The following is a 12,524-nucleotide window of genomic DNA, read 5'->3' as shown; positions in this document are numbered from 1 at the left end:
TAAACACCTCCTAAAGGCTATGCATGCCCTTTTTTTGACAAAAAATGGGCCTGTTTTTGTGAAAAACGGGCCATTTTTGGGAGGTGTGCATATTGCAAAAACTTTTTTAAATTTTCTTCTTCAAAATCTTGGTGTGTCTTATACTCCGGTGTGTCTTATACTCCAAAAAATACAGTAATTAGGAGTGCCAGCAGCCCCAGGGAAAAAGTTTCTCTCTCACCGTAGGCTAACAAGGCCGTCCGTTGTCTGCCACATCTATTCATCTCCGCCCCCTGCCTTTTATCCCCAGAGCTAGGGTGGGTCTTCGCTAGCAGCGGTGGCTCTTCTGTCCCAAGGATTAGCCCATGGATTTCCACTGCTCTCCTTTTCTCTGCCTTCTGCCCATCCATGCGTCAAGCACTGGACCCAGCTGTTCCTCCTCTTCCTCATCAGCCACCTCTATACTTGGGGGATGTTGACTCTCCATCTGAGGGCTGACAGATGACCCAGGCTCTGCCTCAATCTCTCTGACTCTGTAAACCACTTAGAGAGGGCTGGAAAGCACTGTGAAGCGGTATATAAGTCTAAGTGCTATTCCTCCCTCCCCCCTCCCTCCCTCCCAGCAGTTAGAATGCAGCATTTCAGGCTAACTCTGCTCACTGCCAGGAGTTCGATCCTTACCAGCTGAAGATTGACTCAGCCCTCCATCCTTCCAAGGTCCATGAAATGAGGACCCAGATTGTTGGGGGCAAGAGGCTGACTCTGTAAACCGCTTAGAGAGTGCTGTATGTAACTCTAAGTGCTATTGCTTGCCAGAAGATCACAAAAGGGGATCCCATGACCCCAACATACTGCAGTGGTCCTAAATACATGCCAGTTGCCAAGCATCCCAATTTTGACCAAAGTGATGCTGCAGAAGTTGTAAAAAGCGTGAAAAACGGCCATGTCAGGTTTTTTTTTTGGTTAGTGCCGTTGTCATTTCAGAGGGTCACTAAACGAATGGTCGTAGATTGAGGACTGCCTCTATCCTCCATCCCTGCACGCGCATGAACACGCTTCCTTCTAGCTCTTGAGGAAATGCATTCATCCAGGGCTTCTGGTTACGGCTGACCGCCTGGTACTAATGAAGAGAACTAAGACGGTGAACCATCTGTCTCTTTGTCAGTGGCGGGTGGGTGGAAAGAGCTGCAGGCGGGTCGGCCCCCTTCCAGATTGAGTGTAGCTGTGATGAAATGGCTTCCCCAGGCTTGGCACCCCGCTGGCAGGAGAAGCCCTCCCTGTTGGCTGCTGTTGTTCAACAGTCACAAAGGCTAAAAAAGGTTGACGTGTGTCTAGGAGAGAGAGTGGCTTGGAAGTTTTTTTTTTCCTTCTTGGTTCTGCTCCTCCTGTGTTTCTGCCATTGAGTAGCCCCAAAGGGGGGGCCGCTCTGCATATGGGGAGCTCCAGGCCTCCCCAAAACATTTCCCCTGGGAATCCTCTCTGGCCGGAAATCCACAACTGCACATCTCCATGAAGCTACTTCCTTCCTCAGTTGGTGTTAGACCATCTTTCCCTTCCCTCCCTCCCCCTCCTCCTTCCTTCCTTCCATTCCCCTCCCTTTATAAAAGAGATAGAGATCTTATCTTCCTTCCTTTCTTCCTTCCTTCCATTCCCCTCCCTTTATAAAATAGATAGAAATATTACCTTAACTTATCTTCCTTCCTTCCTTCCTTCCTTCCTTCCTTTCACTCTTTTTCTTGGGCTCTTTCTTTCTGCAACTTTTTCTTGCAGTTTCTTGCACTCTTTCCTTCCTCCCTCCCTCTCTCACTTCCATCCCCCCTTCCTTCCTTCCTTCCTTCCTTCCTTCCTTCCTTCCTTCCTTCCTTCCTTCCTTTCACTCTTTTTTCTTTTGGTCTTTCTTGTGCTCTTTTTCTTGTGCTTTCTTGAGCTATTTCTTTCCTTCCTTCCTCCCATCCCCCTTCCTTCCACTTTCTTTCTTTCTTGAGCTCTTTCTTTCCTCCCTCCTCCCTCCCTTTCGCTCTTTTTCCTTGTGCTCTGTCTTGCACTTACTTGAACTCTTTCATTCTTTCTTTCTTTCCTCCCTTCCCCCTTCCTTGCCCTTTCCTTCCTTCCTTCCTTTCTCTTTCTGCCATCTTTATTACTTTATAAATAAATAAAGTTGCTGAAGTAACTGAACTTTTCAAGTAACAGAAACTCACCGTCTCCTGGTTTCTAGACCAGCATCTTAACCACCAGACCAAACTTTAGGACCTCCTTAGGAAGTACAAGTATTAGGAATTATAAGTAGACCATAAGTGTGTTCTTTCCCTGAATTAAGACAACCAAAATGCAAAGTGAATGGGAAAAGGTCTAGTTTCAACGTTTACAGTTAATTGGGCTTTAGGGTCCCTTCTAGACAGAGCACAGGAACAAAAATCACCACCTATTTTACCTTCTTGTAGGTTATAATGCAGTTTTGTGGATTGTGGTCTTAAAACTGACTGAGAAACTGATGAGATTTTGTGTCCTTTCCTCCCGCCCCGTTTCTATGACAGAGAAGGAGAAGAGAGACAAAGCCATCTTGGAAGCAGAGTCCGCCAGCAGCCTAAATTCAGATACTTCCTCCCCAAAAGCACGTAAGTAACCAAGGATTCAGTAAAAAAAGAAAAAGTTGTTGAATTTACCGAGTTTAATTCTTGGAAAGAAAGTACAGTCTGAAAGTAGAATCTAGGAACTACTTTGTTTGGCCAACATAATACATGGTGTTGTGGCCCACCAGCAATGGCAGACTCAGACAGTGAGGAGGATGGGGAGGAACATGGGCCAATCCTGGAGCCTGGGGAAGGCTCTGATGAGGGCTCTGTGTCGGAGGCGGAGAGGGGCCCAGAGCCATCTGACAGTTATCAGCTGCCTTCAGAGTCAGACATCAGTGAGGCAGAAGAACAGCTGGAGCCTGTTCCTGATTTGCGCATGCGCAGAGCTGCCAGGAGAAGGAAACAGCTAAGGAACAAGGGCTGACTTGGGAGTAAAGGCACAGGTGGATGGTGAATGGTCCCTCCCAGAGGAAATAAAATAGGAGCTAAAGGGGAGTGGAGTTTGAAGGAGACAATTAGTTCAATTTATTAGGGTGAAGATCTGTTCCTGACTTCTTGCCAAATAATTCCTGCTACTGCATGGCGTTTGGAAGATATCAGCCTGGCAACTCTTTTTAGGAGCTGTCTCTTTCTCTCTTTTTTTTTTAAATTGAAGTTTATTATAATATAAAATGCAAATAAAAAGAAAGATAATAATTCAGGAATGAGGAAGGGAAGGGGAGAGGGGGTGCAAGGTAAGAGAGAAAGAGGGGGAAAGCAATGACTTCCTCCCTTTTTTCTAAAATCTTTGAATTTTCAGCCAGCCTGGTCTTCAGATTAGGAATTCTGGAAGATGGAACCTCACACAACTTTGAAGAATAATAGGCCGGAGGAGGTTAATAGGTTTCTGATCTAAGGCACCTCTCCACTTATTAATATGTGTAGCACCCCAGTTCAAACATGCATGAAACTAAATTAAATTCTGGCTATAGGGCTAGATGTCTTGAAGAAGGAGGAGCTGAATGTCGTTTTGACCAGCATACAAATAGCTCAAATGAATATGATATTCATCTTCATAGACTCTTAGGAGCATATGATTTATTTATGTATGTGTTTAAATTTAAATTTGAATGCTTGCAGGGCTGAGCATATAAGAACTTAGCTTAGACTATCAGGATGAGGTGTAGCATTTCTCATCATTTGTGAAGATGGGCAAAGATTGGCAAATGCTTGAGCATTTGCAATAACTTTTCTGAATTAAAAAAAAAATCCAGTTGCTTCTTTTTCTTAAAAAACAAAACAAAACTGAGGTGGATGATTTTTATTATCTAAGGGTTGTAGCCTGTTTGGAAAAATCTCTGCACAAGCAGAGAAGCTGCATCTTTACATCATAAATGTTTGGGAAGTTAGGATGTCATGTAATGTTTTCTCTCCCTGATGTTGTTTGGTGAGCGAAAGGAAAAGTTGAATGTTTCTTTGTTGATGCTGTTGTGTTGTTTCAACCTTGAAGTTTAATTTGAATTCAGATTACAGTTCTTACTTGGTGCTTGCCTCCAATGGAAAATTTGTTGTTGTTGCTAGCTGCAAAGTTGTGTCCGACCCATCGCGACCAGGGGTGGGTTTCAGCCAGCGTTACTGCTGGTTCGCTTGCGTGCACGCTTTGTTTATGCGCAGTTCAATTGAAATTGTTCTGTGCATGTGCAGAACTAAAAAAAGAAGATGGTGGTGACCAGGGAATCGGTTCAGGGGCGTGGCCAGCCTGGGTCGCTGCCAGTTCTGCAACCCAGGCCGGCAAACCACTACCGGTTCGGCCAAACCTGTAGGAACCCATCTCTGATCATGACCCCATGGACAACATCCCTCCAGGCCTTCCTGTCCTCTACCATCCTTTGGAGTCCATTTAAGCTCACACTGACTGCTTTGGTGACTCCATCCAGCCACCACATTCTCTGCCATCCCCTTCTTCTTTTGTCCTCCATCTTTCCCAACATCAGGATCTTCTCCTGGGAATCCTTCCTTCTCATTAGGTGGTCAAAGTATTTGAGTTCCATCTTCAGGATCTGGCCTTCTAAAGAGCAATCAGGGTTGTCCAAGGGACTTGCAGGAGTCTTCTCCAGCACCAGAGTTCAAAGGCCTCCATTCTTTGGCGCTCAGCCTTTCAGCCAATGGAAAATACAGTGGAGCTGAATCAGATGGCCTGGGAGCCGGGGTTACCAAAATGAGAGATAAAGCCACATGAAACGCTGGCCCTATGTTCCCCTCCTTTTCCCCTCTAAAAAGATGTAATTACATAATTACTGTTTTACCAAAGCTTGCATCTGGAGGAACAAAAGATAACTCTGCCCTCTTTTTTAAAGAAACGATGCAACTGGATGCAACCGGACTTGTAGCGTTGAATTTAAAGATGCTTGCCACTCTATTTTATTCTTCCTTCACCCTCTTTTAAATTTTCTCTTTTCTATCTAGCCAACATTCTATCTAGCCAATCCCTAGATATCCTGTGATAAAATATAGTCTGGATTCCCAGGAGTGAATTCCTGAGGAGAAAGAGACAACTTAGATCAGAGTGGTGCCGTGGTTAGAATGCAGTGTTGCAGGTTAATTCTGCCGATTGCCAACAGTTTGGCAGTTTAGTTCTCACCAGGCTCACGGTTGACCCAGCCTTCCACCCTTCTGAGGTCGGTAAAATGAGGACCCAGACTGTTGGGGGCAAGAGGTTGACTTTGTAAACCGCTTCGCGAGAGCTGTAAAACGCTGTGAAGTGGTATATAAGTTTAAGCGCTATTGTGTAAGAGAAAGAGGATGAAGACTTCACCTCCTTAACAGTTCCAAGAGTGTATGCTTTTTGCTGATGGAGTCTGCTTTAGTTTGGCAAGATTCTGTCTATAGGTGAATAAAGAAATTTGCTTGGAAGAATCACGATGTGTCTTACTTGGCATTTGGAGCCTGACAAATCCTCTCTGAATTGGTTTTCTTCTTTCCCCTTCACGTTTATTTAGTGGTGCGTCAATACACTTGCCAACCTTGAAATTTCTTAAGCTGACAGGGCTTCTCTCCTCTCTCCCCCACCATGCATGTGGTTGGTGCCATTGTGGCAGTGTAAGCAATGGCGCCCACCTTCCCAACACTGGAAGCAGTAAGTTCCTTTGCATCTTATTACTCTGCTTGAGCTCTTGTAACACTTCTCAATAAAATTCATGACATGAGACATACGTCTCAAAGTGGAGGGAACTGTTCTGACCGAGGCTTCACAAAAGCATGAAGCAGACGCCTTGTCCCGACAAATATCCTTTTATTAATTGACTGTGAATTCTCCTCATTCACATCCAGCAAAGTCTTTCAAGGGAGGATTTACAGTCACAGACCTTATCTGGTTTGGAGAGCTGCCAGGCCAATATCTGCAAAACCTGGCAAGAATCACAAATCAATTAAGCAAACTCATTGTCTCCTGCAAACTCCCCTTCCCTCTCTCTCCTCTTTTATTTCCTTTGGGAGGGGCCATTCATCGTCCACCTGTGGCCTTCCTCCTAAGTTGACTCCTTTTCTTTACTTGTTCCCTGCATCTGGCAACTCTGTGCATGGACACACTGGGAACAGCTGTTCGTCTGCCTGATGTCTGACTCTGAAGGCAGTTGATAACTGGCATATGGCTCTGGCCCCTTCTATGCCTCCAACACAGAACCCTCATCAGAGCCTTCCCCAGACTCCAGGACTGGTCCAGATTCCTCCCCAACCTCCTCACTGTCCGAATCCACTACCAGCTCCGCTGGCTGCTGGTGGGCCACAACAAGAACTGAATTTGTATTTTTCAGCTGGATTCCTCCCTACATTGACTTCCTGGAAAATACAAAGCTTCAGATGCATACCACGTGCACCAATGGTGTGTACCAATTGACACCTGATTGGAATCCATCACGGGCTTAGCAGCCCTTGTGACCTCTTCGGCTTTGTCACCACGATTCCTGTATGTGTGTGTTATTCTTCAGATGGAAGAGAGGAAGAGAGAGGTTTAGCCCTCCACTTTCTCTCCAGCCGCTTTCCCTGTGCCGTTCCAAGGACCCATTAAAACTTTTACAGCTCAGATTCCGCAGCTCGCAAAATGAGGTCATGCCATCGGAGTATTGTGTTTAAGTGACACTCTTCTTGCAATCGTCTTGCGGCAAAAAAATCTATCTCCGGAAGCCAGCATGGTGCAAATTGCCTTAAATTAAATGGCCAGGTAGAGTGGTCTTAGGTAAGGGAAACTAAAGTGACCTCCCATCTTCCACAGCAGGGGTCCGAAGCCTATTGCAGATTGACCCCAAGCAATTTGTGCGCCGTCTCATTCTGATCAGCACGCTCGTGTGTCTGACTGGGTGCAGCTAGTCCTCGACTTACGACAATTGGGACCAAATGTCTGTTGCTAAGGAGAGGTGTGGTTAAATGAGTCTGGTTTTGTGACCTTTTTGCCATGGTTGTTAAATGAATTACTGCAGCTGTTAGGTGAATAATGCAGCTGTTAAGCAACTCCATCTTCCCCCTTTGTCTTTGCTGATTGGAAACTGGCAGAGAAGGTCTTCGATGGAGATCCCTTGAACCCAGGACTCTGAAACTGTCATAAGTACATGCCAGTTGCCCAGGGCCCATATTTTGGCCATGTGACCGTTAGGATGCTGCAACGTTTGCAAGTGTGGGAACCGGTCGTAAGTCCCTTTTTTCACTGTTGTGACTTCAAATGCTCACCAAACAAGTGACTCTAGGTCAAGGACCACCTGTATATCATTCACTCTAGTTTAAAATGCTTCTCTGGATAGCATAAATGTAACAGAAAACAGGATAGCAGAGTTGGAAGGGGCCTCGGAGGTCTTCTAGTCCAACCCCCTGCTCAAGCAGGAGACCCTATACCAGTGGTAGTCAACCTGGTCCCTACCTCCCACTAGTGGCCATTCCAGCTTTCATGGTGGGCGGTAGAGGTTTGCTGTAACTCTGCTTTATAAATTTTATAAAGTAAAGTTACTTCCCTACTTTATAAATCACCATGACTGTGGAACCGGTGGGCGGTTAGAAAATTTTACTACTAACAGAGATACAAAAGTGGGCGGTAGGTATAAAAAGGTTGACTACCCCTGCCCTATACCATTTGAGACAAGTGGTTGTGCCAGTGGTGGGTTCCGGATCCCGTTGCAACCGGTACGGTGCACCGGGGCCAGGCGTCCACCACATGCACGCACACAGCGTGCATATGCGTACTTACTGCCCACAACGCTCCAGCTGCTCAGTGGAACATTGCGTAGGCGCCGTACGCTGCGTGCAGTGAAGGTCCGATCAGCTCAAATACAGGTGAGGAGGGTGGGCGGGCCCTCTGGAGTACCATACCGGAAAAGTACCTGGTGCTCACATCAGGCACCGGTACGCCCATACCGGGACACACATATTGTTCATGCTTCCTGTTGTTACGCTTCAGTGGAAAGAAGCTTCTTGAACTAGTTTATGACCCTTGAGTTCCTTTGGGGTGGGGGGGAAGGTATAGGGCAAGAGAAGGGGTCTGTTTTATTTCTCGGTCATCAATCAGAAGAAAGAGCTGCTACCAGTAGAGAACGAAGGACTTTTAAAAGGTTGTTGGTTAACATTTATCACCTTACAGAAGAAGTTTTTCTGCAGTTCTCTATAGACTCCTGCAAAAAAAAAAAAAAAAAGGAGCAAGCTCAGCCTAGCAGATTGACAGATGCTGTTGTGGGTCTGTGGCTTTTTTTCTCCTTTCTGGAAAATTCAAGAGAATTCTGCAGTTTTCGATGCAGATTTGCATCCCACCCCAGGTTAGAAAGAAAATATCAACTTAACCCTTTCCCCTCCTAAGCTTCATCATTAGCAATAGCACTTCGACTTATATACCACTTCACAGTGCTTTACAGCCCTCTCTAAGCAGTTTACAAAGTCACCCTCTTGCCCCCAACAATTTGGGTCCTCCATTTACCCACCTCGGAAGGATGGAAGGCTGAGTCAATCTTGAGCCAGTCAGGATCGAACTCCAGGCTGGGGGCAGAATTTCCCTGCAATACTGCATTCTAACCATTGCACCACCAGGACCAAGGAAAGGAGGGGAGAAATAGCAATAGCAATAACAATCGAAATATTGTTGTACAGAATCAGCCTATTTCCCCCAACAATCTGGGTCCTCATTTTACCAACCTTGGAAGGATGGAAGGCTGAGTCAACCTTGAGCCAGTGAGAATCGAACTGCCAACTGCTGACAGCTGGCAGTCAGCAGAAAGAGCCTGCAGTACTGCATTCCAAGCATGGCTCTTGCAGGTAGTTCTCAACTTGCAACAGTTTGTTTAGTGACCGTTTGAAGTTACAGTGGCACTGAAAAAAGTGACTTATGACCATTTTACACACTTACGACCATTGTAGCATCCTCAGGGTCATGTGATTTACATTCAGATGCTTGACAACTGACTCACGTTTATGACGGTTGCAGGGTCAAAGGATCCCCGTTTGCCACCTTCTAACAAGCAGAGTCAGGGGGGGAAACCAGATCCCCTTAACAGCCATATTACTAATTTAACAACTGCAGTGATTCACTTAAGAAACGTGGCAAGAGAAGTTGTAAAACGGGGCAAAACTCACTTAACAAATTTCTCAACAACATAAATTTTGGGCTTGCCTATGGTTGTAAGTCGAGGACTTAACCTGTATTCTTATTTCTCATTCTTATTTCTCATCCTTATTTATTTTTTCCTTTCCGCACACAGCCGTCACTGTAGAAAACCTGCTAGACTTGGAAAATGTAACCAAAGCTCCTTTGAACACAAATTCTGTGCACGCGGATGGCCGAATCCTTGGGTCCCCTTCGTCAGAAAACAACAACGTGTGGGTAAGTGTGTGTGCGGGAAGCCCCGAGTGATCTTGGCAAAGATCTTGTTTGGTAAATATGTGCTTTGCATCCCGCTCTAGTGTGGCTTGTGTGATTCTGGGCTCCGTGTGTTGCTGATCACTATTCATTGTGATTTGCCTAGGATGGGTTATGACGTAGTGCGTTGTGCAGTCTTAAATCAGCTGTGCTTTCTTCAATAAACTGTAATTAAAATAAGCCACAGCTTTGCCCAATAGGTACATCGGAAAAGGACTGTAACTTGCTATTAAGTTACAGAGCATTTTCTGAAGAAACCTTTGCATTTTGCTGATGGGATGGGAGCCAAATTGCCTGTTTGTGTGTGTGTGTGTGTATCTGGAGATCTATGGTATGTTTTATTGTCCCCCTAGGCTGCTCCATCAGGCACATGAGGCACATTTCCTGCCTCTTCTGCACTATGCTCTACACCTCAGACACCCCAACTTTTTCTGACAAAAAGAAAAGAAAAGAAAGTTGCTTCATTTTTCAGGGTTTTGTTTCCTCCTCCCAGTAATAGAGCAGGTAGGGAGAGATCAGGCTAAAGCAGTGATGGCTAACCTTTTCAGCAATGAGTGCCCAAACTGGAACATGCATGCATGCATGCGCTGGAGTGCTGGAAACCCGAAGACCAGCTGACTGGTGTGCGCATGCCTGTTTTTTGGGCATTTGGGGGGCCGTTTTATGGGCTGTTTTCCGGGTTGTTTTCCGGCTGTTTTTCAGGCCGTTTCCTGGCTTTTTTCAGGCCATTTTCCGGCTCTTGTGTGCCCATAAAGACCCAGCTGACCAGAGTACACATGCCTGTTATTTGGGCATTTTGGGGGCTGTTTTCTGGCTGTTTTGGGGGCTCTTTTCCAGCACTTCGACACCCATGAAGGCCAGCTGGTGCTGGAAACCAGAAAAGCAGCTGGCAATGGTGTAGGTGCCCATAGAGAGGGCTCTGGATGCCACCTCTGATCAGAACTGAGAAGCAAAACATTTTCAAGGAAAAAACCCTGAAGAAGTCCAGTTGCGTTTTGAAAAGCACCTTTGGGACAACCCTGACCTGGATGATTGAGAATCTCCATAGACAGTGGCTTTCTCCTTGTGGCAAATAGACGGTCAGGGTTCCAAGTAATAAATCCATAGCAAGGGAAACTCTGAGGCAGGTAGATTCCTCAAAGAATACTTTTATTTGGGATTATCGTATTGGCACAGATCTGGTGAAAACCGGCTCTGAAGTCTCCCGCGGTTTTCACCTAATTAAAAGTAAAAGTTTTCTCACTTTCTCAAAACAATCAGTCACATGGTCCGATCACAGAACGGGCTGGCAGCTGGGTGGCATCACTCCGCCTTCTTCCAACCAGATGTGAGAATGTCCTTGGTTCTCGAGAGAAAATATGTTGTTTTGGCTATATGTTCCCCTCTCAGTTCCCTCCCCCCTATCTCTCAGCTCCAGTGTGCCAACCCTGAAGCGGACCAAATGGCTTCAGTCAGGTCAGCTTCAGGGTTGACATAGACAACTGCATGAGCACCAATCAGCACGACTAAGGAGAGGAGAAGTTAGTCATTGTAATTTGGGCATTCCCGGAGCAAGCGAGGTTCCCTCACCTCTCTGATAGTCTCTGCATGGTTGTTGCTTTCAATTTCTCTGCACTTATTAACGGGTGGACTCTGGGGATCAAATGCCCACAGGAGAAGGAATTTTTTTAAGGCAATCTGATCTGTGATGATCAGGGAATCCAGAGCTAAGAGCATCTCCCATGAGGAATTTGAAGATCTTCAATGAAGAATAGCATACCATTTTTTCTTTTGCATTGTTAGAATCCCTGAGACTTAGAAGGCATCAAGACCAACCCCTGCTTGATGCAAGTATAACAAGGATGGATCCAAAACAAATGGCTACTCTGATTCCATTTGAACCCATCAATCAAAGGGCAGCCAAGCACTTCTCTGGGAAATTGATTTCTCTGTCCAACTGCTTATCTCAATATTTTTTCAACATTGGCCATGTAAAGGTGTGTGGACTTACACCCCCAGAATTCCTGAGCCCGGGGAATTCTGGGAGTTGAGGTCCACACATCTTAAAGTTGCAAATTTGACAACCACTGGCTTATATCATTAGATAGTTTTATCTCACACCGAATTGTAATTTACCTGGATTAGTCCAATGCAGAAGAGAACTCATCAGTTCCCTGAAGACCTTCAGCAAGTTTACCTAAAGTTGCTTTGTAGCTTTTGGCCCCACAAGGGCTACCATGCATGGGAGAGCTGAAACTAAGCAAAGATTTCTCCACCCCATCCTCTTCAACTTCTATGGAAAACAAGCAGGTGGACAGAAAGTGGTTGGAGAGGTTCAGGTTTACCTTATCAGATGCCTTCTCTGTGAGCATGAATATGCTGTGTTGTCCTCTTGTCACCTAACAAAGAAGGATGGGCTACTGATCTTAGAACCAGCTAGTAAAAATCTAGTAGATTTTTTAAAACCTATGGCTAGTTCCCCTCCCTTTTAAAGAAGGAATTGCAAATACAATAGAAGAAACACTTGGTTAAACCTATGTGATAGTTGAATAGTTTTTCATTTCAGTTGGATTTATATAGTCTTATTTCTCCCCTCCCCTTTCTTTTTATAACAAAGGCAATGAATGACGAACTGGATGAAGCATTTTCAAGGTAATTATGACCATGTCTTCCAGGAACATCTTTCTGCTAGGGACAAGAAATAGATTTGATTAATGAACCTTCCCTTCTGTTTCTCTTAAGCTAAACTGTCAACAGCAGAGCAGCCCAACCCCTCATTGGTGGTCTGTTTGACTAATTGAACAAGGGATTCGGCTGCTCGGATAAGTCAAATATTTTGATAACTTCTTAGGGCAGCAGTTAATTTGTGTGTGCAGGTGGGGATTAAATCCCTTAAATGTGTCATCCTCATGCCAAATGCTTAGAAAATGGAGGTTTGCTGAAACTGGAAAATCTCACCTTCTAAAATGAAGGGTAACCAGCAGAGGTGGTATTCCGCCGGTTCGGCTCAGTTTGGGCGAACCGGTAGCGGCAGTAGTGGCAGGAGGCTCCGTCCACCCGCCCAGGCGTCATCATGGATGATGTGCTCATGCACAGGCTCCCAGTTCTGAACCAGTAGCGAAGAT

At 45.5% G+C, this 12,524-nt stretch overlaps 1 protein-coding gene across 1 annotated transcript in view; it reads left to right on the top strand.

The window, feature by feature from the left end:
• The window catches only part of LDLRAP1 (low density lipoprotein receptor adaptor protein 1), a 97,283-nt gene that overhangs the window by 80,179 nt on the left and 4,580 nt on the right, over positions 1–12,524 (top strand). Inside the window, exons 6-8 of the mRNA XM_032228459.1 lie at positions 2,514–2,594; positions 9,263–9,384; positions 12,017–12,051. Coding sequence (XP_032084350.1) covers positions 2,514–2,594; positions 9,263–9,384; positions 12,017–12,051 — 238 coding nt within the window. The remainder of the gene's footprint in view (positions 1–2,513; positions 2,595–9,262; positions 9,385–12,016; positions 12,052–12,524) is intronic.

The sequence above is a fragment of the Thamnophis elegans genome, chromosome 12, assembly GCF_009769535.1.
Source record: "Thamnophis elegans isolate rThaEle1 chromosome 12, rThaEle1.pri, whole genome shotgun sequence".
NCBI lineage: Eukaryota > Metazoa > Chordata > Lepidosauria > Squamata > Colubridae > Thamnophis > Thamnophis elegans.
This window is presented reverse-complemented; position numbering and strand designations above follow the sequence as displayed.